The sequence below is a fragment of the Nyctereutes procyonoides genome, unplaced genomic scaffold (genome assembly GCF_905146905.1).
Source record: "Nyctereutes procyonoides isolate TBG_1078 unplaced genomic scaffold, NYPRO_anot_genome, whole genome shotgun sequence".
Taxonomy (NCBI): domain Eukaryota; kingdom Metazoa; phylum Chordata; class Mammalia; order Carnivora; family Canidae; genus Nyctereutes; species Nyctereutes procyonoides.
This window is the reverse complement of record NW_026575037.1, coordinates 20,899,814-20,927,099: the sequence shown is the minus strand read 5'-3', so window position 1 is coordinate 20,927,099 and position 27,286 is coordinate 20,899,814. Positions and strand designations below refer to the sequence as shown.

The 27,286-nt window shown below is 38.5% G+C and overlaps 1 protein-coding gene and 1 non-coding gene across 8 annotated transcripts; both read left to right on the top strand.

Annotated features, from left to right (window-relative positions):
* Positions 1–797: 797 nt before the first annotated feature.
* Positions 798–27,101, top strand: CD55 (CD55 molecule (Cromer blood group)). Of its 7 annotated transcripts, none has more exons than XM_055319284.1 (11): positions 798–968; positions 2,512–2,694; positions 4,074–4,265; positions 4,864–4,963; positions 6,050–6,135; positions 9,675–9,863; positions 13,775–14,785; positions 18,249–18,269; positions 22,963–23,032; positions 25,078–25,182; positions 26,046–27,101. In XM_055319284.1, exons 1-10 carry the CDS (start codon positions 878–880, stop codon positions 25,157–25,159), a joined length of 2,025 nt encoding a protein of 674 aa, XP_055175259.1. In that variant the 5' UTR covers positions 798–877; the 3' UTR covers positions 25,160–25,182; positions 26,046–27,101. The 7 variants fall into 7 exon arrangements, with proteins under 7 accessions (XP_055175259.1, XP_055175262.1, XP_055175258.1 ...); XM_055319289.1 differs by lacking the exon at positions 22,963–23,032 and having other exon boundaries at positions 802–968; positions 13,775–13,936; positions 14,720–14,785; XM_055319287.1 differs by lacking the exon at positions 22,963–23,032.
* Positions 7,445–7,546, top strand: LOC129506111 (U6 spliceosomal RNA). Its single transcript, XR_008663702.1, has one exon. It is a non-coding gene; the product is annotated as a U6 spliceosomal RNA (small nuclear RNA).
* Positions 27,102–27,286: the final 185 nt, after the last annotated feature.

The window sequence follows — 27,286 nt, the reverse complement described above, 5'->3', positions numbered from 1 at the left end:
TTTCTGGCGCTTGGGCACTTTTCTTCCCTCCCAACACACACACACACACACACACACACACACACACACACACACACACACAATGCACAAGTTTGGGTGCATTTCTCCAGCAGTCAGACTTGAATAATCCCAAAGTGGCATTCATGAGCCGTCCCTGGTCAACCAGGAGAACCCTGGTGAGGAAAGTGGCACCCCAACATAGTAGAACCACGGTCACCCCTTACTGCGTTGCTTGGCCCCGCATTCTTCGCCCCCCTTTCCCATTTGGGGTTTCAGAGGGCGCCCTGTGCTTAGAGGCCAGGCACTGGGGGTTTCCTGGTTGCTCGTTGGTCGATGGCATCTGACCCCTAGCTGCAGGCCCCGGGGCCCCAGGTGGACACTGTTTCTCAGGTTCCCAGGTCCCCCGCACCTTCTGCTCAGCCTGGCAGCTCTCAAGAGCCCCGAGTTTCCTCTTGGCCTAAATCAGATCCCCGGGAGAAGCGAAGCCCTGGCCACTTGGAGCCACCCGCCCCCCTCCTTTGCGCCCCCCCCCCCCCGTATTTTGTTCACTTGGAAAGCAGATACATTCACATTTCTGAGGTGGGGGCTCATCGCAGGCCCCACTCTAGCAAAGAGCAAAGGCGGGTCCAGGCGTCTGGCCAGGGAGCCCCTCTCCTGGGCCGCTGTCCCCCCGCCCCCGCCCCCGCCCCCGCCCCGGCCCTGCCCTGCACCTGCAGTGAGCAAAACTGCTCGCCGGCCTTCGCCCCACCCTCCGTGATTCAGAGCCCCAGCCCCGCCCCGGCGCTAATTTAACCGGCTCGCCGGCCGCCTAGACGCGGCTGCTCCCTCCAGCTCCGGCCGGCGGCTCCGTGTCTCTCGGGTGCGGGTCCCCGCTGCCATGGGCCTCCCGCGCGCGCCGACCCCGCCGCCCCCGCTGCTGCCGCTGCTGCTGCTGCTGCTGCTGCTGCTGCGTCCACCTGCCGCGCGGGGTGAGCGGGGGCGGGGCGGGGCGGGGGCGCCCCGCGGGGGAGCCCGGGGCTGGGTGCTGGGTGCTGGGCGCGTCTCCGCGACCACGAGGAGTCTGGGGACCCGGGTGGGGGGCGAGGAATGTGGGCGGGTGGATTGTTCCCGTCCTCCGCCCCCTCGGGCCGGGGCGCTGCGAGCGGGGTCCCCTGGGGCGGGCGGGACCCCCGCGGCTAAGCTGCTGTTTGGGGGGCGGGGGGCTTGCGGGGCGGGATCCCCGCCTGCAGGGCTTCAGGAGCCCGAGGGCCAAACACCTGCAAGCCCCACCGCAGGGATCAGAAAGGGATCCTCGGTCCCCCAACACACCTTTACGGGCGGGAGGCCAAGAGGCTGACCGCCCTCACCTTTTATTTTTTATTGTTTTTTTTTAAAATATTTTATTTATTTACTCATGAGAGACACACAGAGAGAGGCAGAGACACAGGCAGAGGGAGAAGCAGGCTCCACGCAGGGAGCCCGATGCGGGACTCGATCCCAGAACCCCGGGGTCATGCCCTAGGCCAAAGGCAGATGCTCAACGGCTCAGCCACCCAGGCGCCCCCACCCTCACTTTTTTTAAAAAAATATATATATTTATTTATTGGAGTTCAGTTTGCCAACATATAACACCCAGTGCTCATCCTGCCAAGTGCCCCCCTCAGTGCCTGTCACCCAGTCACCCCCACCCCCTGCCCACCTCCCCTTCCATTACCCCTTGTTCCTTTCCCAGAGTTAGGGGTCTCTCATGTTCTGTCACCCTCACGGATATTTTCACTCATTTTCTCTCCTTTCCCCTTCATTCCCTTTCACTAATTTTTATATTCCGCAAATGAATGAGACCATATACTGTTTGTCCTTCTCCAATTATTTCACTCAGCAGAATCCCCTCCATGGTATTGGAATGGTCCATGGATGAAATGGTCCATCCATGTCAAAGCAAATAGTGGGTATTTGTCGTTTCTAATGACCGAGTGATATTCCGTGGTATACATAGACCACAGCTTCTGTATCCAGTCACCTTTCGATGGACACTGAGGCTCCTTCCACAGTTTGGCTATTGTGGACACTGCTGCTATGAACATCGGGGTGCAGCTGTCCCGGCATTTCACTGCATCTGTATCTTTGGGGACTCCCACCCTCACCTTTTAAACAGGAGTCGGGGTGTGTGCTGCACGGGCCACTGCAAGTGCGCAGGCCTCGCCTTCCAGGTGTAACGTCCGTGGGGGCATCTGTCTTTCCTGTGGGTTCAGCAACAGCACCAATGTGGAGATCAACTCGAAACCACTCAAAAAATAATAATGATGAGAAGGAGGGCTTGATTCTGTCTTTATTTTAGTGTGAATTGATGACAAGACAGGCAGCCCGGCAAGTTTCTGGTGTGTCCCTCCTGCCCTCGGAGGGGATGTAACACGTGCATCAGAAGCCCTGGCTGCTTCCCTAACTCCTCTTGGAAAAGGAAATGTTGCTGTGAACTGACAAGCATTATTTCCTTCAGTTCTGTTTTTTGGTGATTTTTTTTTTCCTCCCTAGGTAATTGCACCTCTCCCCCAGTGGTACCTAATGCCCAACCAATTTTGGGAGATCGCGACAGTTTTCCTGAAAACATCACAGTAACATACAAATGTAACGAAGGCTTTGTAAAAGTTCCTGGCAAATCAGACTCCGTCATCTGCCTCGACAGCAAATGGTCAAAGGTGGCCGAATTTTGCAACCGTAAGTTCTTAATTTTGTATGTAGAAGAGTGACTGGTAATTGATAGTTTTCAAGCATTATGAAACCCCAGGGTATACCTGGCACTTCACACCACGGCTAATTGACTACATTACTTCCCAGAATAGGTCCTGCTGCTTCATTAACAGGCTTGGGTTGTTTTTTTTTTTTTTTTTTCTGTTGTTTTTTTATCCCCCGATGCTGTACATCCTGAACTAATAGAGAAATAAACAATAAGTACGACTTAGGGAGTAAATTATCTATGAATATGTTTGGCAATCACCTTGCGACACATTAACATAGGTCTTCTGTGTTCTTAAATTTCATTTTCATTTCACTTATCAAATACAACTCCATGGTGGCATTTTAAAAAGTTCTCTGTTTTCCTCAAAAATATATCATTAGATGCATAGTCTTGTGTTAACTTTGACATATATGAGTAAAGATAAAGATAAGACTTGGTTCCCAGCTTTGGACAACCTGGGGAATAGAAAGTAGAGTAAATATTGAAACTGCCACAAGTATTTTTTGAAACCAGGTGTGAAATCAGCTTTAACTCTTTGGTTAGAGAGAAGGCAGTGGGTTGAAGTACTTAAGCCTTTGCACACGTATCATGTTGTAGAGTTTATAGCTCTTCTACATATATTACTCCATTGACTCCTCCAGACAACCCCATGAGTGGAATAAGGACTCTAACCCCCATTTTTCAGTATGGAAATAGTCTGGGGAAATGGTCCTCCAGAATTAAGTAACTTCTTGAGATCAGAGGTCTTACACAGGAGAGCCAGGGTCCAAACTTGAGCCTTTGGACTATAAATCCAACGTCCCATCCACTGTAGCACGCCTCTACTAAGTCACATTTGCCCAGATATTTACCATTTGTAAATACTTGTATGTACACTACCAGTTCATGAGATCCATGGCCTTCTGGGTTGTTGTGAGGATTCAATGAGTTGATATGTAGAAAACATTTAGAAGTATTTGATAAATATTAGCTATTACTATACTGTTATTGTTGTTATTCAGGACGTTAGCCCAGGGTCTGGAAATACTAGTTCTTGTCTCACCTCTCCCTCCATAGGGCAGGCAAAGGTTAGTGCCAGGACTGTACCTGGCAATTAAAATGGGTTATATATATTTCCTGAATTGTTGGCATAGTGATATCTAGGTACCAAATTTACTAAGTAGAAAATTGAAGTATATATGTGAATATGCTTGATGCACTCTAAATGTCCTAGTGATATGAATATAGTTAAATACCAAATATGTACAAAGAAGTACAGAAAAAGGTGACGTAAGGACCAAATAATTCTGGATAATTAAACCTAGATTCTAAAATAAGGTGATATTCGTTATGCTGTTGCTTTTGTTAATGCCTTTAGGTAGCTGTGATGTTCCAACCAGGCTACTCTTTGCAACTCTCAAAAAGTCTTTCAGCAAACAGAATTATTTCCCAGAGGGTTCTGTTGTGGAATATGAATGTCGTCCAGGCTACAGAAGAGACTATTCTCTCTCAGAAAAACTAACTTGCCTTAAGAATTTTAAGTGGTCCAAGCCAGATGAATTTTGTAAAAGTGAGTATAATTTTAGAGTATTCTTAATCATATGGTATTTGGGGAAACAGTATTTCTTCTTTCATTCATGCTGGAAATCTTTGTGTGCATATTATTATTTAGAATGAGTCTTTTTTTTTTAAGATTTTATTTGTTTATTCAGGAAAGACACAGAAGAGAAAGAGAGGCAGAAACACAGGCAGAGGAAGAAGCAGGCTCCATGCAGGGAGCCTGATGTGGGACTCGATCCTGGAACTCCAGGATCACGCCCTGGGCCAAAGGCAGGTGCTAAACCACTGAGCCACCCAGGGATTCCCTAGAATTATTCTGAAAAGAGCCATCAGAGTAATTCTATAATTTTGTTTTAAATTAGGCAAACTAATTTCTTGTGATATAGAGGTATTAATTCACTCACAGATACCACATTTAATTAGTTTAAGGGTACCTAGAATATAATAAGCATATGTTCTAAATATGGTGCCTTGTTTGAAACCTACAAAACAAAGGCAAGATTTTAAAAGTCTAGGGATATGAAATGTCAGTAGTTCAGATGATGAATTTGCACAGAAGGGCCTGATAATTTAATGAAAAAAACATATCAAGTTGTTCTCTCTTCTAGAAAAATCATGTCCTAATCCTGGAGATTTAAGACATGGTCATGTCACTATACCAAATGACATATTATTTGGTTCATCTATCTCCTTCTCGTGTAATGTGGGGTAAGTTTTGGCATACTACACACTTATACTCTATATTTAACAAATTTAAAAATAAATTAGGATTTAAGACTGAAGTTTTTAGGTTTGTGATCGGTGTTTACAAGCTAGTCTCAATAAAACAACTCCTCTGCTCAAAGATCTTTCATCATGAGCTCATCATGGTTAAATTTAATAAAATGGAACAAGAAAGGACAATTTCTTATATCACCAAATTCTCTCAATTGTTAGATTTCGGTACATATATGATTCACTAAAAAATTTTAAATTTGATTAGTAAAGGAAAAACCTTATAATATGTTGGCACTTGTGGAAATTAAATCCTTCTAGTGTTCAAATGAAACCAATCCTTACTTCACCTAGCAGTGAATTTGCATATTTTTTTTTTCTGTATACAAACTGCTTGTTATATAATATTATGTGTTAAAAACATTTATCCCTAGTATGAAAATGTCATTCTGACCTGAGGTCTTTTCTCAGTTCTCTATGTAGGGAAAAGGAACTCACTCTGGGTATCATCAGTATCTGTCTCAGAGACTGCTGGAAACTTTATGTTCATTTTCTCATTAAATATCTGCATATTAAATTATGATATTTTACTCTGTGTGTCTGTGTCCCTGCTCTTTATAACCTAAAAATATCAGTGTCATGCATCTCCTGTACGAAACAGAGATGTTTGCATGGTTCATATGATTAATATTAAATTTGGGGAGTACTTTGAGCCTTAAAATACAAATATATTCTACTATTCTATGAAGCCTGTGTTGATCTTTTAGAACTCAGAAATATAAAATATTCAAGCATCTATGGCACTTTAAAATGTTTCAAAAACGCTTTCACATTTTCTCATGTGGGCCCACCCAAATAAAAAATGTGTTGCATATCTTGCATTTTTTTATCCTTTGGATATCACCTTTTTTAAATTTAATTTTTTTCTTTTCCTATTAACTCCCGCGTAAACTTTGATCAACCATTGTTTTGTCTCCATCTACTGGTGGAGTAAATATTCTAGGATGATATTTTGGAGAACTTCAGGGAAGCCAAACATGTGGATGGGACCTAACTTTTTTTCTCCCTTCATTGCTTTAGATACAGATTAGTTGGTGCAATTTCTAGTTACTGTGTCCTCGCAGACAACAGTGTTGAGTGGAGTGATCCGTTGCCGGAATGCCAAGGTGAGACTGAAAAAAAACCCTAAGCACTCTGGTTATAAGGCTGAATAATCAATGGTAAATTACTTTCTCTCATTAAAAATTATCCACATTGTGTATTTGGAGTACCCTCACCTTCCAATGTGAAAGCGTCTTAGCTAATTTAAAGATCTTTATCAGTAGTGTTTCTTAATTTATTAGCTGCGAAGATACAGGATTTTAAAAACCCAACAAACTCCAAAACAAACTAAACAAAACATACACAGCAAACAGGTATGTATTGTGGTTGGTCATTTATTATCCTACCTTTCCTTCTAACAGTCAAGCAAAATAGATGCAGGGGTTTTCTTTCTTCATAATTCCTAATTTTATGAATTAAAATACTATTGATCAGAGAGTCTGTATCATCTGACCCTACATCCCAAGATAAGTGTCAAGAGAAGGCATTTAACCCAGATCTCTGGACTTCATACCCATCATTTTTCCAGGACCCAGAGTTGCCTCTTTTAGGATTATGAACTGAGCTAATTATACATGTTTTGAGGTGTGATTTATTTTTCATCATTAGAGAAATAAGGTTACACAATAAAGAAGAAGTATTATTTCTGGACTTGAGAATCTTCTCAGAGGGAGATAGGGCATAGAAATAGTATCATAAATGCATGTACCCAGTCAAATTTCTATATTTCTCCTGAAAATAGGAGTAAAATATGTGTAACATACTTCTTTTTTCTTTCTTAATAGGAAAAAAATGCAACAACTTAAAAATGTAGGCATTATGTCTCCTATCTTTGCTAAAATTACTGCTCAGGTCAAGTTTTTGGTGTTTTGGGGAGCAGAAAAGTGGGATAGACTTAGTGTAATTTGTTAAGCACGTCTTGATTGATACACTGTGGTAGGAAATGTATGTATGGGGTCAGTTGATATGAAGACAAATAAAATGAAGTCTTGCCAACAAAGAGCTGGAGTAAGCTGGTCACACCCAAGTACACCACCACATGGCCCACCACCTTGTGCTCTACCCTCTTATGTCCGCTACTTCTCCGTTTTCTTATCATTATTACTTTGAAATTTTCACTGTTACCCCTCACTACGCACTTTTCTCACTTCCACCATTTAGTAAGGGATGTTGTAAGTGATACTAAAGTTAAGTTTGGACAGCAAACTTACTCAAATAGGTACCCCCTTTTGACTCTGTGAGGTCTCTGATGCGTGTAAATGGACAATTTGCCCTCCACGCCCAAGTCATGGACCCGGAGACCTTTTCCCCCACAAGACTGAATTTTGGGCTATGGGTGTACACATTAGCGGTATAGGCCATTCTCAACAATCTGGACCATGTGGTACATGTACTAAAATTGGAACGATGCAGAGAAGATTAGCATGGCCCTTGCTCAAGGATGACCTGCAAATCTGTGAAATACTAAAAAATATATATGGATCAGAAGAAAGGACCCTTTCAGGCTCTGCACGGGGAGTTCCGAGGATCAGTTCCTAGAGCATGGTTTACAATGAGGTGGAGGAGGAGCTCTCAGTGAGCATACCTTCAGCCCTGCAGATACCCTACCTGGTAGGGAGAAGCACAGTGAGAGGAGGGGCACAGCATGACCTCTAAAGTGTGGGAGCTGGGGCAGGAGTCCCACTTGCCTGAGTTCAAGGGTGACACTGATTGCAATGGATCCCATCCTCCGTTCTTGGGCTCCATTAATTTTTCATCCACACTCTACCCAAAGGGATCCATCTGAAACACAGATGCGACTTATCTCTTCCTTCTTCAAGCTTCTTCCTCATCACTTGCAATGCTTAAACTCCTTAGTAAAGCATACAAGAGTAGCCATGGTCTACCCACTTCATGCTTATGTCTTGCCCTCACACTTTATGCTCTACCCATGCAGACTGCCCTACATCTTTCCACCTGCTACTCTACCTCTGCCTGGAATGTCCTTCAGCCCCTTCTTTGCTTAGCTTTTCTTTTCTTCCTTGTTTCTCCTTTTTTTTTTTGTTTTTTTTTTTCCCCCTTTATTAAGGGTTTGCTCTGGTACTCCTTCTAGAAGCTTTCCTTGACCTCCCCTCTAGTTAACTGTTCTTATCTCTTTCTACGCCATGGTGCACACTTCTATGATAAGCCTCACTATTTTGTATTAAAATGAAAATCTTTGAATCTTTTTGTCACTTTATTTTAAGACCTAGGACTTAATATCTTATTTAGTTTTGCAATTCTGTTTACAGAACAATGCCTGGTAGGTGTTAGGTACTCAGAAAATCTCTGAACTGTACTGATGGTGATGTGTAGTCATCAGGCACCCTAGCCCAGTGTAAATCAGATTAATTTGCTCTTGCCCCTTGCTTTGATCAGTGGCCTAAAAGTAATTTAAACATTTATTGGTATTCTCTGGATACTTAAGGCCACTCGATGTAACAAAATTTGATGTCCACAAGTGATCACATTGCTTTCCTGCCTCTAGACAGTGTGAGCCATTGCATTTTTTATCAGGGCTACTGCCAGGTATGACTAGAGCCACTCTACTTATACCTCTTGCTCAATAAGTTTACTTTAAGTAAAAGACTGTGAGTCAATATTTGCTTTAAAAAATTTTATCCTGAAGGTCAAAATGTAATCCTGATACTTTAGATATTTTGCTCTGTTCAAATGATCTATTCCTGTTTCCTAAGTATGCCATGTGACTTCTAGGCTCCTTTCATTTTGGCATCATTTCCCTCCGGAATGCAGAGCAATGCCCTTTTCTCTGCCCTCTTAGCAGAAGGGTATAGCTCAGTTTTTTTTTTTTTTAAGATTTTTAATTTATTTATTTAGAGGCAGAGACATAGGGAGAGGGAGAAGCAAGCTCCTTGCAGGGAGCCTGATGCGGGACTCGATCCCAGGACTGGGATCATGTCCTGAGCCAAAGGCAGACACACTCAACCATTGAGTCACCCAGGCGTCCCGGGTATAGCTCAGTATTAAACTCAAGTTCCACTTCCTCCTTAAAAATCTCTGCCCTGCTTTCACCTCTGAACTCCGGCAGTATTTGCTTTTTCTTGCATAGTTTGGTATGTAATGTGTGAGGACTTTATTATAATTTTTGCTTTACATGTATGCTCCAAATCTTTTTTTTTTTTAAGAATTTTATTTATTTATTTATTTGACTGAGAGAGAGAGATTGAGGGAGCACAAGCAGGGAGAGTGGCAGGCAGAGGGAGAGGAAGAAGCAGGCTCCCTGCTGAACAGGAAGCCCAATAAGGGGCTCAATTCCAGGACACCAGGATTATGAACCAAAGGCAGACTTTTAACCAATTGAGCCACTAGGCTCCTCCTAAATCTCATTTCTATACTTTGATCTCAAAATTAGCATTCATGTTTTATACCATTTGTATCCAAAACTCCAAACACACTACTCATTACTTAATAGGTATTTCTAAGCTCTCTTGTTGATAATGCTGAATTTAGAAATGGTAGATTTTTTAATTTTTTAAACAAATTATCTAGCATATTGTAGTCCTAACTTATTAAAGTAAGTAATTGGCAGTTTTATTAATGTAAACTATGTTGGATTTTTTTAAAGAGATTTTTTGTCCAGATCCACCAGAAATTAGCAATGGATTAATTTATGATCCACAGAAGACTTACGTGTATCAACAGTCTGTAAAATATAAGTGTAAGATCGGCTTCACCCTGATTGGAGAGAACTCTATTTATTGTACTGTTAAAGATGATCAAGGAGAATGGAGCGGCCCGCCACCTGAATGCAGAGGTAATGAGTTTGCATAGTTGTATTTTTGTTTTATTTTTACCTTTTGGTCTATACTTGGACTACACAGATTCTATGAACTCCTTGAGAAATGAATGTAAAATGTGGTACATATGCATATTTGCATTTTTCTGGGGGGAGGGTACAATTTTTCATCAGATTCTCAGAGGGGTCTGTGATTTCCAAGGAACCACTGATATGGAAAACATGGGGTAACGTAAAATGTATGAATATATAAATACACGCATATAGCATATGATACACACACACACATAATATGTCTCACATTTTTAGTAAGTTCACTTAAATTTGCCATTTCTTACCAGATCACATTCAGTAAGTTAATATTCATACAAAAGGTGTTTTGTATGAATGGTTTATTTTATTAATAGTTGTGAGGGAAGCTTTTTGTATGTATGGTTTATTTTATTCAGTTGTGAGGGACGCTTAGACTAAGGTGAGGGATTGAAATAGTGACCCTAGCAGGTGGTATTTGTTTACACAGTGTTATATGTGAATGCCAGTGTGACTCGAGCAAATGCTGCTTTTATAATTATACTTAGAATTGTGTTAGCATGAATTGTGAATGTCAGTGCTCACTAAAAACAGTTTTTTGTTATAAATGGTATACATAGACAGTGAAGTAATATTAAAATCATGCAGAAGGGTATAAAACGGAAAGTAAAGTTACTAGACCTGGAGAGAAGCAAGAAATTATAACCAAATCAGAGGAAGATAAATCCAGATAATGGAGTTAACAGACGAGGACTTTAAGATAAGTGATTAATATGTTTAAGGTATTAAAGGAAAAAAAGAAATAGAGAATTTCAACAAAGAACTGGAATCTATGAAAATGGAGTAGATATGCTACAACTGAAAAATCTAAAATCTGAAACGAAGAGCACCATAGGTTTAACAGTGATTAGGGCACAGCATTAGGAACTGAAAGGAAGGTTCGTGAATAATGCCCAGAAGCACAAAGAGGGAAGAAAAATGTAAAGTATAGATAACATTTCAGGAGCTATTTGAGACATGTGAAACTGTTCTAACAGTTGTCTTAGGTTAGCTAAGAGGAGAGATAAACAGAATGAAAAAAAAATAGAAGTATTCCAAGAGATAATAGAATGCTCCAAATACATGAACCCATTCCAGAGGTTCTCAGGGATAAAAATAAAATCACTTTCTGGCATATCTCATGGCAAAAATTTTGGAAACTCAAAATAGTGATAAAAGCAGCAGGCAACAAAAAGACACATTATCTTCAAAGGAGCAATGCTAAAACTGATCACAGACTTCTCAGCAAAAATTATGGAAGCCAAAGACAATAAGAAGAAATCCTTCAAGTTAAGGAAAAGAAAATGACTGCTCACCTAGGATCCTTTACCCAATGCATATGTCCTTTAAAACTGAATGCAAAATGAAGATATTCTCATACGAAAACTAAGGGCACTTGTCACCAGCAGACCAGACCTGCACAGAATGACAAAGTAAAGGCATTCCTTCGAGTAGAATTAAAATAATCCCACGAAAAACATGAAAATGCAAGAGGAAATGAAGCACACTAGCAAAGTACACGAATATGGACTGTACAAAATGATAAATGCAGTGTCTTCTGGGGTTTGACTTGTATGTCGAGTACGAGTATATAATAGCAACAGAGCAAAAGGCAGAAAGAGGTCAATTGAATTTAAAAGTTAAAAGGCTCTGGCAATACTAAAAGGTTGTAAAATTGTTACTTTGCATAATTGACTTATCCTCTAATACCTACTGTAATCACTAGGGCTGCCAGGAAAATAATAGTGACAGAAAGTATAAATCATAAGCTAACAAAGGAATGATAATAAACACTTCATCCAAAAGGAAACAAGAGAGGAAGAGAAACATAAAATAGATGAGTGGGAGAGGAAGCCAATAGTAAGGTGTTTAATATAAACCCAACTACATCAGTAATTACACTAAGTGTAATTTGAGTAAGATTACTCAAGTGTAAGTGTAGTGTACTCAAACTCAGATTACACTAAGTGTAATTTGAGTCAGACTGGATTACAAAAATTAGACCTATTAGTTGTTTACAAGAGACACAATTTAATGATTAAAACACTGAATGGTCAAAAGTAAAGGATGGAAAAATATACTTTGCAAACACTTACCAAAAAGAAAAAAGAAGCTGGTGCCAGTTCTATTAATATCAAAGAATACTTTAAGATATGACAGTTCATAATGATAAAGGGGGTCCATCCAACAGGAATCTATCACGATCTGCGATCTATGAACACTCGAGAAAAAGCTTCCATCCACATGTAAAACAAAAACAAAAGCAAAAAACAAAAAAACGGACAGAAAGAAAAATAGACAAATTCCATGATTATAGTTTGAGAATTCTACATACCTCTTTCAATAGCTGTTAGAATAAGCAACCAAAAATCAGTAAGACTATAGAAGCAACAGTCAAAACTTTTAAAAAATTGACATGCTAAGAGTCATAAGGACATAAGGAAGCCCCACAAGGACAGATGGAAAAAAATTTTTCAAGTGTACATGGACCACTGACCATATGCTGGGCTCTAAATCATGATGTGGTTTGGAAGATTGAAATAGTTTGGAGTGCGCCGACGGTGATGGAATTAAACTAGACACCAAAAACCAAAAAAGGGCAACTGGAAGAGCCATTTCCAGGAAACATAAACTATGGTAGCATGTAAGTCTGCTGGACCAAAAATGAGAACCAGCCTAGTGCAACACACAATCAATGTTATATACGAGCATCTTAGAGGAAGAGTCCATATAAAATCCTACCCTAACATTACCATCCATCATTGTCTGCGTGCCTAAGGGCTGTGCTTCTGGCCAGGTGTTTTACGTGAGTTATCACTTCTCCACCGTCCTCAGAGGTAGATTCGGGAAGCAGAAATAAGTGACACAGCACCTGGGTACGTGGAGCAGAATGTGTGCGGGCAGTGCTGGTGGTGGCACACCTGAATGGTAAAATGGGTTGCTCCAGGGGCAGGCATTGTGTGAGATGACTTACCTCCGTTATTTCTCTCAGTCCTTACCATAATGCTCTCAAATTTGCTTTGTTTTTGTCCTCATTGCACCCATGAGAAATGATAATCAGAGGGATTAGAGAAATTCTCAACTGTCTCTAGTGTGTGGTGAAACGCAGCCCTACTCAGCTGCCCTAGAAGGGAGTTTGTAAGCAACCCCAATAACCAACAGGCACTGAAGACCTAACATTGTGCTAAATGGTTAGATTTGTGATTTTCAGAATAGGATCCTAATCCGAGTTCACTTCAGAGGTTTGTTCGCTGATCTGTAGTCTTATAGTCCCTTGAGGGACTAAACTCAAATGTGTAAAGTTGGCATCCGGCACAAGGGGAAAAAGAGTTAATTTATTCAGGTCAACTGTATTACTTTTAAAAAAAGAAGCAAAACAGAACAAGTTCCCAAGGTCACTTACATGTCCTGAAAACATTAGAAAAAGGAACCATGCTGTGATTATCTCTGCCTGTCCAGTGGTTATATCTGGTTCTTTGGTCCTGGCATGAGCAAAGGAAAACATTTTGTGAGAGAAAATACCTTAATTTGGGGTGTGTCGCAGAATGAGATCACCACCAACTCTGACTTTGGCTTCTTTTCTTTACACGGAAAACAGCTTAAGAACCTCAGTACTACTACTTTGGTGTAAACCTACTTTAGTTGGCCACAGGTATAATTTATATTAAAGTAAAAACAATGCATCATTTCAGTTCCCTGGGAAAATCACAATTAGACTTGGTTTCCTAGGTGTCATATTTGTATTTGGGTGTTTGTGGGAGAGAAAGAGAGAAGTCCTAGAGGAAGCAAAAAGTTCCTAAGTCTTAACTTGACCGCATTATTTAGCTAATTTTTTTTTAAACATTTTTCTTCCACATAAGGTTCTCAGACTTCTACAGTCACACCAGGATTTCAGAAACCCACCACGGCGAATGTTCCAGGTACCAAAGCTACATCAGCTCCTCAGAAATCCACTACAACAAATGTTCCAGGTGTCAAAGCTACATCGACTCCTCAGAAAACCACTACAGCACATGTTCCAGGTACCAGAGTCCCATCAGCTCCTCAGAAACCCACCACCATAAATGCTCCTGCTACAAAGTCCCCATCAACTCCTCAGAAAACCACTACAGCACATGTTCCAGCTACAGAAGTCCCTCAGAAACCCAACACAATAAGTTCTTCAGCTACAGAAGTCCTGTCAACTCCTCAGAAACCCAACACAGTAAATGTTTCAGCTACAAAGGCCCCATCAACTCAGAAACCCAACACAATAAGTTCTTCAGCTACAGAAGCCCTACCAACTCCTCAGAAACCCAACACAGTAAATGTTTCAGCTACAAAGGCCCCATCAACTCAGAAACCCAACACAGTAAGTTCTTCAGCTACAGAAGCCCTACCAACTCCTCAGAAACCCAACACAGTAAATGTTTCAGCTACAAAGGCCCCATCAACTCAGAAACCCAACACAGTAAGTTCTTCAGCTACAGAAGCCCTACCAACTCCTCAGAAACCCAACACAGTAAATGTTTCAGCTACAAAGGTCCCATCACCTCCTCAGAAACGCACCACAGGAAATGATTCAGCCACAGCCAAAAAGTCCCCCACATCAAATGCTCTATTTACAAAGACCCCATCAGCGGCCCAGAATCCCATCATGGCAAATGCATCTGCTACACAGGCCATCCCAGCAACCCATAAATCCACCACAACGAAAGCTTCATTTACACAGCGCCTTCCAGCAACACAAAAGTCCACTGCTGTACATGCCCCAACGACTAAGGGTCTCCACACAACAAAAAGATTGACCTTTGCTCATATTACAGCAAAACAGAGTTCAGCTGTTCCCAGAGCAACCAACACACCTAAAGGAAGAGGGACCCCCGGTTCAGGTTAGTTGACACTACTCAGGTTTTCCTGAGTGGGGATCTAATGTGCTATGGTGGAACGAGTTTTTCCTTTGAACACTCTTGACTTTCTTCAGAGGCAGATTGGGAGTATGTGAGGGTGAAACGTTCTGTAATAATATATAAAAAGAGTGGGGCTCCATGAAAACAATGCTACATTAAGTTTGGCAAAGAAACTCTGTTCTTTATCTGAGCTTTAGGGAGTCCTTGAGTTCCTCAAGATCCTTCAGAGAACCAAATATGTACCATCCTTATGGTTATTTTCGGGGTCTGGTTTATTGATAGAGACCCATTGCTTCAGCATGCTCCAGGATCTCTCTAGGTTCCGTAGAGTCGCTAATTTGGTAGAGCATGTCAACTGTGTCTTCTAAATAACAGAAAATGCAGAATTCTTTGAAATAGTTTATATTTACACAGGGTCTTTAAATGACAATTTTTAGAAAAGTGGAGTAAAATACTCTGTAGACTTCAGAAATATGCTTTGAGTGAACGAATGAAACCCTTCTTACTGATGACTGCTGCTTCGGGCTACCGGGATGTTCTTGCCTTGTCTATTAACTTGCCTAATGTAGAGCCAAAATTTTTATAGACATTCTTATTCCCTGTTAGAGAGACCCCCCCTTGTTTTTTTTTTTTTTCAGTTCTTTGGGAAATCTCAATAGGACTTTGAGCCAGAAGAGACTTCTTTTTTTTTAATAAATTAATTTTTATTGTTGTTCAATTTACCAACATACAGAATAACACCCAGTGCTCATCCCGTCAAGTGTCCCCCTCAGTGCCCGTCACCCATTCACCCCCACCCCCCGCCCTCCTCCCCTTCCACCACCCCTAGTTCGTTTCCCAGAGTTAGGAGTCTTTATGTTCTGTCTCCCTTTCTGATATTTCCCACACATTTCTTCTCCCTTCCCTTATATTCCCTTTCACTATTATTCATATTCCCCAAATGAATGAGAACATACACTGTTTGTCCTTCTCCGATTGACTTACTTCACTCAGCATAATACCCTCCAGGTCCATCCACGTGGAAGCAAATGGTGGGTATTTGTCGTTTCTAATGGCTGAGTAATATTCCATTGTATACATAAACCACATCCAGAAGAGACTTCTTTAAAATTGTTTTAACTTTTTAGTTGAAGTCAACACACACATACACACAAAATCTGCATAAAGCACCCATGTATGGCTCAGTAACTTTTCTGAAGCAAATATTTGTGTAACCACTACAAACATCAAGAAATAAAATGTTGGCAGCCCTTCCGACTTGCCCCCTTACTTTACAGGTGCTCTGTCGATGATCCTGAACTCCGTCCTCTGACTTCCCTCACCAGTAGGACCCTGGCTTCTGCCCCATACGCCACATGGCCGAGGGCCTTCCCTCTTGGCATATGGTTCTCCCTCTTTTGGCTTCGGCCAGCTTCTGCTTGTCTTCTTAGTTTCCCCACCAGAGCCTTCAAATCATTGTGATTATTGCTTTTCCATATTTTGTCCAAATTTCAGAACTGCTATGATGAAGCCTGTTTTACCATCATCACCCAGATAATTTTTAAGAGCTTGAAACATCACCTGTATCCTTGTTGAACTTTCCTTTATTTCTTGATTCCTTAGGTAAAAAAGCCAAGTACATGCATGTACACGAAACTTTAAACCATTCCTGCCTGCTTTTGCTCATTCTTCGATGGCATCAAATCACTGTGGGTTTTTTATAGCTCTTTTTAAAGTTGTTTTTTTTTTTTTTAAGATTTTAGTTATTTATTCATGAGAGACACAGAGACAGAGAGAGGCAGAGACACAGGCAGAAGGAGAAGCGGACTCCACGCAGGGAGCCCGACGTGGGACTTGATCCCGGGTCTCCAGGATCATGCCCTGGGCTGAAGGCGGTGCTAAACCGCTGAGCCACCCAGGTTGCCCTCTCTTTAAAGTTTTTAAAAATAGTTTTACGCATTATGACCATATCTTCATAGGGATTTCATTCATTTCACAGTTGTTCTCTTGAAGCCTTTTTTTGCCATTCTTTTCTTAAGAATTCGAACATTACAGATACTATGTCTTGTGCCACTTCCGTTTCTCTCCCTCTAAGGCACTGACTCTCCTGAGCTTGGTGCGTAAGCATCCTAGCTATGTTTTAATTTTTATGCTGTATGCGTGTATCCATTAGTAGTACATGATATTGTTTTGTATTTTTTTATGATTTACATGAGCAGCATGTTGTATGTTTCATTATCTGACTTCACTTTTGGCCCTCAACATCGGTTTTATAGCTTGTGTTGACGCTGTTAGATCTAGTTCATTACTTTTAACACTCGTAGGAGGTTACCAACTTCTCCAATTTTTATGACCTCCCTGGGCCTAAAGGTTTTACGATGAGTACACCTGATTTTTCATGGAGCAAGGCAAAGAGAAATAAGTTCCACTTTATATAAATTTGTTACAGTACTTTGTTGAACTATTTCTTTCTGCAAAAAAATACATATATAAGACAATTAAACAAATTTAAATGAAACCTGAAAAAAAAATGAACGAAACCTGAGTCAATAATTATGATGAAAATACAACCAATATTTGGAGTCAGATTTCTCTCTTTTGTGCAGTTAGCTTATTCTTTAAAAATCATATACTATTTTATGCTCAAATTGAAAAAGAAAGTCGCTGCTACTTGCTGGGTATGTGCCATAGTGGTGTGTACCATGCATTTCCCATTTCTAGACATGAGTCCTTGTGCCAACCTTGCAAAATAAGCCTTTCTGGCTTCATTTTATAGATGATGAATTAGAGGCTCAGAGATTAATTTGTATGATTCATATAGTGCTCAGCTTATAGGGACAAAGTTAGGAGTTAAACATCTATTTGCTGGCTCCAAACCCTTTGGTTTTTCTGCTGCATAATATCTCCTTGTTCTCAGTGGTACTTTGAGTAAATCTGTTCACTACTTAAGAGAGCAGCGTATTATTATCAATATATTTATTTGAAAGTTATTTTGCAGTGGCACCTCCATAGTCCTCGAAAGGTGTAAAAATTAACATGCTATGGTAATTTGAGCTTTTGATAGAGTCTGCTGGGAGAGACCTCAGTTTCTGATAGCTTCTTGGTCATGGGATTGGATTGTAGTTATTTACTCTGTAAGCTTTCAAACTTGTTTCTTGCCATCAAGTCATATAACTGAATTATATGGTGTTTGTTTCAGTATTCACTAACTCTCTATCATGTTTCATATTTATAGTGTTGATTCTGTTGAATAGATATAGATACTGGTATATATGTTGTTGGATTAAGTTAACATATAATTTTTCATAAATTTATTTACAATTATTTCTTTCAGCTATGAAAATCTGAGTTACTTTTGAACAAGTACATTCTGTGGATATATATGTTAAATTGCTAGCAAATCGTTGACTTTAAATTTATTGGGTTTTTTTTGTAATTCTTTTTTTTCTTTTATTTTCTTCTTCAGGTGCTAGCACCATTACAACTGGTAAGTTTGGTTCTTCGGCAGTTAAAAGGAATTGTCATTACTGTGGGCTGTACAGTCCATATCCCTGGGAGAGAATGTTGTCTTTTAAGTGTCTTAAGAATACTATTAAAATGCGATGTTTAAAGGTGTCAAAGAGAAGAAAGGTAAATGCATTTTATCGACATGTTTGCTGGACACCATTAGGTACTCGGTATATTCCTAAGTATTTCCAATCATGTTCTTGTTCCAAGGTAATTTTAGGGTGACTTAAAGTCATTTAGCCAGCCAGTCAAGTATTATTGAATGCCTATGGTGTCAATGCATAATCATTCTAGGGGCCAAAGAACAAGAAGAAGGAGGCAGTTATCAATACAGTTTTTAAGCCTCAAATATTTTATAAGTAATCGCAAACTACTCCTTCACTTCTCTTCCAAATAAACTGGAATGCTACCTTTAATTGCATCTTCTTCTTCTTCCTTTCCCTGTGATTTAAAGCAAAGATAGCTTTAAAATTATTCTGTTGTTATAGATAGGAGGACATATTTGTGTTGCGATTTCTTCTAGCCCTTATTCCAGTCCTTTTTTGAGTGTTCATAAATATATTATTTGATGGTACACATTTTAACAAGAAGATGAATAACCCCCAAGAAGATGGTGAAAGAAGCGTTTGTTAAGAAGCAATATAGCTAAGTTGGCATGTTAATAAATAATGTCCAATAGAAAATATACTCATAAAAAAGTGAATATTTTAAATTATGTTCTTATAAGCTAAAGTTGCCTATTGATGTATGCATGAATGACACAAGGGGCTGAAGCTGAGAATAGTATTTTAGTATTATTATTTATAGTTCTTTTATATTTTGAATGAACTTTTCCTTAGCTAAAATATTTATCTTGGAAGGTTTGAACAGTTGGAATTCACTTTGTTTGTTTGATATTTTAAATAGAAATAAATGTATTCTAAATGAAAACTTCATGATTTCATCATTTAATATTAACAATGATAAGTTTAGTGGATGGGCTTTTTCTCGCCTGCGCAGTGGCATCCAATGAAGGTATCAGGTGTTTATTTTCTCTGAAATTCTTGAAGTATGTATTATGTGATTTCCCAGAAACTTTCCCTTAGAGTTAGTCGTAATTCCAGTTTGTGCTCAAAAATAAAGAGGAGCTCTTTCCCTTTTCTTACATCAGACATGTGGCAATATTTTTCTTTGGGATCCCATACTTGTAAAATATGAACCTAAAAATTATCTTTATTTCTTCAATTTACTCTGTGAATTGGGTAACTTTTCTCATTTTATTTTTATTTATTTTTATCTTTTTTTTTTTTTTTTTTTAGAAATTTGAGAGTAGTTGCCACCCACACAGTGTTACATTAGTTTCGGGTATACAACATAGTGTTCAACAAGTGTATATACACTATGCTGTGCTCACTACCCTTGTAGCTGCCATCTGCTACCATACAATGCTATTACGATGTCATTAACAAAATTTCTTATGCTGCGCCTTTTATTCCTGCCACTTTTTTTTTTTTCATTTGGAAGATAAGCAAACTCAACTTGCAAGGAAATTGCTTTTCTTGATTACCTTGCAATGTTAATGACTAATGTGGATGACACTAGAACTTTGGAAGTATTTGATTTTTTCCTATTTAATTCTGCTAAGAAAGAGACTGACTAATCTCAGAACTTCCTTGTTTGCCACGTAAGTGAAGACTTTATTGTGAGGTTTAAAGCTATCCATTCAGCTGACTCTGTACCAGTGTTTCTCAAAAATAGTTTTTTCTTTATTGCCTTCTCCCCCTCACAGAACTTCTTAGACATTTTTTCCCCTAATAACCCCCACCATGAAATTTTACTACCATTGATATACTGTAAATCTATTTATATTCTGTATGTATATCTATACTTTATACCTTAAAAAAGTAAGATTTTTTTTCACCCCTTTGGGATACTCCTACCCCCATTGAGAATATATGCTCCACATAGTTGTATTTTGTTTTGGCTTTTATTTCTGGTTTTTTTTTTGTTTGTTTGTTTGTTTTGTTTTTGTTTTTTTTTATGCTGACATTGTGTAGAAGATAGGCTTATGTTTTGGAGTCGGGCCTTGAATCCTGTTGGTTGTTGGTTTTTGTTTTTGTTTTTAATTTAGTAATTATTCAACCCAGATGATTGAACTTAATCTTTCTGAGTCTCCATGTTCTCATTTATGATCCCTCTTTAAAGTCTTTGAAGCTTAATTCAAAGTTAAGAAATCAGATAACATAATCATATAATTTTTCATTGATCTGCTTAGGCTGGCCAGAGAGGCATTTGAATTTCACTCACTTAAAAAATATAGAGGCACAGAAAATCCAGTGATAAAAACAAAACCCTTTAAGGGTCCTATGGGTGTTGCTAAGGAAGTAGTCTTGAATTGTCATTTATAAATCTGAAAACTTAAGGTTTACTCAAGCACATTTTTTTCCCTTCTATAAAAGACTCTTTCTGGTGTGACTTCCACTGTCTACAGACCTCAGTTCCTTTATTCTATTAGGTTAAATAGGATTATAAGGAAGAACAACCTATTAACAACTTCTTTAGTTTTGCATATGAACTGCATTTCCACTTTATTATATATAAGTGAGACCTTTTGAAGTGACTGGACAAACCCACATTTCTTCAGAAATAGAATCCTTAAATTAATATCAGATCTTTTAGTGGAATTCTGACTTGGTTTCTTCAGGAATGGGGATGGATACTGTACATGTTAATTTAGTACCCATTTAATATAAATGGTATTCAAATAACCTTCAGGTGTTTTTATTGAGCATACTATGAACAATTAAAATTGTGACCAGAACCTGGGATTAGAAATCACTTTTTCTTTGGTGATAAACTATTCAACATAGCCTTTTTTGATCTCAGTTTTCTCATCTGCAAAATGATTATTCAATGCTATTTAATAATAAATATTTTCTAAACACTTCCTACTGTTTGCCAAGTACTGTGCTAGTTACTGGAGTAATGAGATACGAGGTGACAAATGGCTTTATAGTGTTTTAAACACTGTAAATATCATCCTATTGAGGAACATTGTTAAAATACTCCTTTTACTTGGAGAAAACTGTTTTCTAAAATTATATAATTTTCCTACCTAAAAGCTCTTCAATTAATGATTCAGAATGTTGGTATCATAATCATAATTCCATTGCCTCACGTATTCTAAGTCATAAGTCTTAAAATGAGACTGAATCAGTTGGGTTGGTTTTCCATAGATACCAAGTAACTTTTGAGATCATAGCTATTGCCTTTATACTCAAAGATATCTTTGTTTATAATTTGGGAAGTAATACTCTTATTAATTTACTGAGGAATCATTTATGTAGAATCTTGTTTCTCATATTTCTGTATTTGATCTAGTTTCCGGTGAAAACATCAGTCTCTGCACATATTCTTCTAGAATTACATATATCTGCTGGTCAGTGTTCTAAGAATAAGATTTTAGTTCTGTCATCCAGATACTTTGGGTCACTTTAAACTTTTCAATCTTCATTTATCATTCAAATTGAAAATGGAATGGTCTTACAATCATTGAAAATGATGGAGTTCATGGGAGTGGTGAAGGGAAAAAAAAAACAAATTTTTGAGGAGCCATGATTTATTTTATGAATACAGTCTTTCCAAGCTAACAATCTGGAGCTAGGGGATCAGTGAAAGAAATTGATTGGGTAAAATACTGTAAAAACTTAACCTGCTGTAGAAATAGCTGTTTTCTTCCATCATGTATCCCTATGACAATGCAATTGTGTGGCATGTGTGTTTTTGCTGATTTTGGAACCAATTTGGGATTTGGTCACATCAGCTTCCGTTGTTTTCCTGGTGTCATGTGTAATTTCCTTTGCAATACAGATCTAAAGAATAGAGCTCAAGGACTGTGTGGGGTGGAGTAGGGAGGAAAAGGGAGACTAAGAATGGTATGGGGAAAGGGTGTGTTTGGAGAAGAAAGATTGTGTGTCAAAAATCAAGCTATAAAAATTATTGTTGACCAACTTATTTGACCAATTATTTTTCTATCATTCAACTCAAAATAGTGCATTTGATCTTAAAAGGAAATGTTAGCTTTCCTAAATGGAATTTTATCTACAACAGACTAAACACTGAACAGCATATTCTGTAAGCAAAACATGTGCTAGCCTCCATGCACAGGTGATACTACCGTTCCTGTGATGGCAAAATGCCTACAGCTCTTATCTTTCCTAGGAACAGAGTAAATGGCTTCCCCATTAACCACATATGTAGCCCTTGCCTCTCTGAGACTCAGTTTACTCATCTACACAATGACAGCGAACTCCAAGAAACCTTCTAGTCCTAAAATTACATAATGCAGTCATCATATTGGAATGATCAATGATCAAAAAGCATTTAAAATTGAGCATGGTGGGGCTGAAATACTTCAGAAGCCTCTCCCCAACCAGTTAGATACATTTTATTTGAGCATGATGATGTTTTAAATATTTATTTCATTTTTCTTTTACCGAAAGCAAGATAAATAGCATGTAATTTTTACTGTCAAACTTGTGCCCTAAGAAAGCCACACACAGAATATAATTCCTGTCTCCTGTTTTTCTTTAACTTGGCTTGTTACCGGTGTGTTTGTCATTGTGAGACTGCATTGTATATTTATTTGCTCATGTTTCTATTAACTGTGTTACCAAATCTTTTCCTCCCTCAAGGACTTGTTGCTGGTACTGTAATTGTTATACTAATTATAATCAAAATTTTCTGGCACTATGGAAAATCAGGGTGAGCAAAAATTCTGATAATTAAAAAAAAATGTATTCTCAGCTTCTTTCCAGTAACACTTAACACTGTATCCGACCATAATTTTCTTAGCTTAATTGTATTTTTTGACATCCTATCTCTTGATTCCTTTTCTCTGTAATTTCCTAGGTGAACAGACTTTGTCTTTTTTTTCTTTTTTTTTTTTACTTCTTCAGTAGATTCAAGGACTTTAACGTTTCAAAGGAAAACAATTTGAAAGCCATCAATTAATCAACTCACCTTGTTTTCCCCACTCAGTACAATTTCTGGTAGTATCTGTGTGTTACACAGAAGCCAAAAACCTGGGGAAAAAAATCAGCCTCTAACAGACTTGTCAGATTGCCTGTGATTCGGCCTTTTTCTGGGTTGTATTCATTAAAACACGCCAGAACAGCTAAACAGTGGTTAAGAGGGCAGGCCCAGGAGCTTGACCGTTTGCATTGAATCCTCCTGGGATTCACCGGAGTCACCTGTGCCCGGGTGAAAACGGGCAATGTCACTTCTCTGATGCCTCCTTCCTTATTTGTAAAGTGGGGCAAATAGAACACTTACTCAGGGGATTGTAGTAAGGATCAAATGAGCTGCCACCTGTGAAGAAGGTAGACTGTTGCTTGGTACCTGGAAAGCCATCAGATGGTAAAACAGCAACACACAGAAAAAAAAATCAGTATTATTTGAAATATCTGACCTGCATTCAATGTGCGTGTGTTAAGAATAATGTCATAATTGGCTCTGACATATCCTGTAGACAGAGGATTTATTTAAATGGATCCTCCTCTGTTTCATGTATTTTACTATTCAGAAAACTTAGTGTAGAGTTCATATAAACTTGAATTATTTCTGAACTGCCCTAATGCCTGTCTATTTTTTTCTCATTAATTAAAAATGACTCTAATGGTGTTACTAAATGGCCTGTTTTAATTTAGGAAGTGATGTGAGCTATCTACTTTTTACCCTCTGTACTCTTACCTTTCTTCTTAACAATATTATTTAAGCCTGTTGTAAGCTAAAGTATGTAAATATTCTTTAAGTCACTAAATGGTTCGGGCTTATAGTAAAACTATCTGGCCATCGCGTCCTGGGCTTTGTGGGCTTTTAAATAGATACGTGTTTACTGTCAATAAAATGTTTTAGATGCTATATATAGTAAAGTACATTAATTTATACAGTATTAACTTATCTAAGTTAATATGTTAATTTCGGATTTTTCAGAAACGCTTTAAGAATGTGGCTTAGAGTCCACCAAAAACAAACAGAATTTAGAGTTCTATAAAGTGAGTTAAGTTGGCACAGATGCTTGAGCAAAGCTACCGTGGGAAAAAAAATAAAGCACTCATCTTATGTACTTCCTTGCCCTTGTTCTGGCTCTCCTTTTGAATTAGAGCTTTATGGGTTTACCTTCCAGAGCTAGTGCTTTGTGGCTTGGTAGGTGAGGCGGGTTGGTTGGAATGTGGAGCTCATGGGGCCCTCTCCAGGTGGTTTCAGTTTCTTTACACACTTTTCAGTAAAATAATTGGCCATGATGGTTCCATTGGGATGGAAAGTGTTGAAATGTAGAAGAATGGAATATTTGTTTTGAATTTTATTGGGGTTTCGCAGTAAACTGAATTCCTCTATTTCTGTCTGAGTCAGAGGAAATTCGTGCTAACCCCTAAGAAAGTATTTGCCTTTTTCGTGTGCACTTAAAAAACACTCCACTTGCCTTGTTTTGGAAATAAAAGCTGTTGAAGTTAAGAGCTAACTTCGTACATTCCTGGTTATGCTCCTGATTTCATACCAATATAACTAAAAGTTGGATCTGAATAGGGGCAGGGAAGAGAGTTGATGTAAAGGTGATCATGTACCTTCATCGGGTGAAGGCAAACCTTTGTTTGCCTATCAAAGGATTTACTTTTTTTTAGAAATGTTGGGTTTGCATATGTTTTAGTTCATAAAAGGGATGTGATTGTAAGGAAATGCTGATACTGCTTTTTGATGCAAGTTAAAATTATGTAATTCAATTAGTGTTTTCCTTCTCTACTATTCAGCTCTTATTACCCTCATGAAAACAGCAAAGCATTCAGTGCCGTGTTTCAAAATTTAACTGTAACTGGTATGCCTCAGAAGTAAGACCTTCTGCTAAATTATAAAAAGTATGTGGTTTTATAAAGTCACACTTCTGTGTCTTGCAAAATGTCCATCACTACAGCTGCTACAGGATTTATCCATGACTGTTCAAGAATAATAGGGGCCCAGACCTCTGTTATCTTGTCATACTGGTTTTTCTTTGTTGAGTGAATGACAACAGATTGGATCATTCATTAGCATGACATGTCATCCATTCTTCATTCATCATCTCATCTTGCATTTTGCACTCAGTTTATTGAAATGATTGGATGTTAGTAATGCCACCAATATTTGGGGAAGAAATTAGGGCTTACAAATAGGAATGCCTTCATTATGACTTTGCATCATGAGATGATTTGCTTTTATTGTATTTGTTTCTCCTTTTTACGTGGTGGCTTTGAGAGTTTCCAGTATATAGGAAATATTGAGATTTGTTTTATGGTATCTTTTATAAGTCATGTTTATAGATTTCACATCCCTTTCATGTTACACAAAATTATGACACAAAAATAACTTAATAGAAACATATCTAGGAGACATTATAGGTGTCTTCCTCAAGGTGTCTTTTGATGACACTTTTCTCTATTGCCCATGTCGGGGGTCTTCATTGACTTTTAATCTGGAAGTATCCGAATTGATTCTAACTTGGCCACTTAATTTCAAGAAACTGAAAAACTCAAGTGTCCTGTTTTAATCGCTGTTACTCTAGCTACTAAACCCTAGAGTGTACACTGGCCGAGACTGGATAACTTACTAATTTTGCATTTGTTTTGCATGCCATGTTAACCGATTAATTTTCACTGTTTATCATACGTGGTAACCAAAAGATTAATGTGTATCATCAGTCAATAAATTTATTTTGATTTTACTTTTCTTTTTTAACTTTCAGGACATGCATGTGTTACATTGACAGTCTTGTTTGTGACGCTAGTTACCATGGGCTAGCTGATTTATCCGAAGAAGAGTTAAGAAGAAAGTGCACACAAGTATGCAGAATATTTCTAGTTTCTTAGACCTTTCTGAAGGAGTGGACGAAATAAATGGAATAGTGCTCTTCATTCTGCATACTATCCTTGTCTTTAAGGGGCATAGGAAAATCAACAAAGCAAGGAGAAGTGAATCTGTCCTTGGACACTCCCAAACCAATAGAACAACTTGCAAGATTTAGAGTGATTACTTTCCTAAAAGTGTAGGAAAGTGTAGAGGTTTGTTCATACTTAGAATGTGAGCATGAAGAAAAGAAAATATCATTTTTCCCCACTAGATATGTACATTATTTTGTTCACAAAGAAAATTAAAAACAGTAGCTGGATATTGGAAAGAAACAAACAAAAAATCTAAAATCAGTCTCTTCTGAGCAAACTTGCCAAAAAGAGATGAATCCTATAATCCAAATAACCCTTGACTGGAGGGCATTTTCATCTTTTCTTATTCCATTAAAATGAGTCTGAATGGGGTGGCAAAATATCCTAAAGGAAAAACATGTTTATGACCCAAGAGTTGATTTTCTTGGGTTAGTTGGGGACAAAGGAAGAACATAGAATGAAGAAATAATTCCTTCTTTGTCACACAAGTACAGGTACCACAACAAGACTTAGCCTCTCACTTGTAAGTAAGATGGATTGGCTATAATTTTGTTTTAGGACAATTTTTTTTTTCACTTGGAGAAAGACCCCTATGAAAGCATGAAAGGTGTCTTTATTGACTTAATGTCTTTAAAAATATCCAGAGATGTTATGATATTAACATGAGAAAAGGGTGTATCTTTCTGAAGTGAGATGTTCATAGCCAAATTGTAAATCTTCTTTTGTAATATTGAAATTAATTTATTTATATTTATTTATGTTGGTGAATGAATTGGTTTTACATGTATAGGAAGAAAAGTTCAAGAATATATGTAAAGAAAAATCTATTTTCCCTAAATAGAAATAAATAATTGATCACATTTTTTGGTCTCATGTAGTATTTGAAATTTATTTTCTCAGATATAAAAAAATTATTTCTAAATAAGAAATCCTTCTCCTGCTTCCCGTAAGTAGTTTAGAATGCCGTCCTCTGCTTCTCCTGGTGTGAATCACTTTCAGTTACTTTTAAATTATACCTTATTGTACTTTCTCAAGCATGTCATAT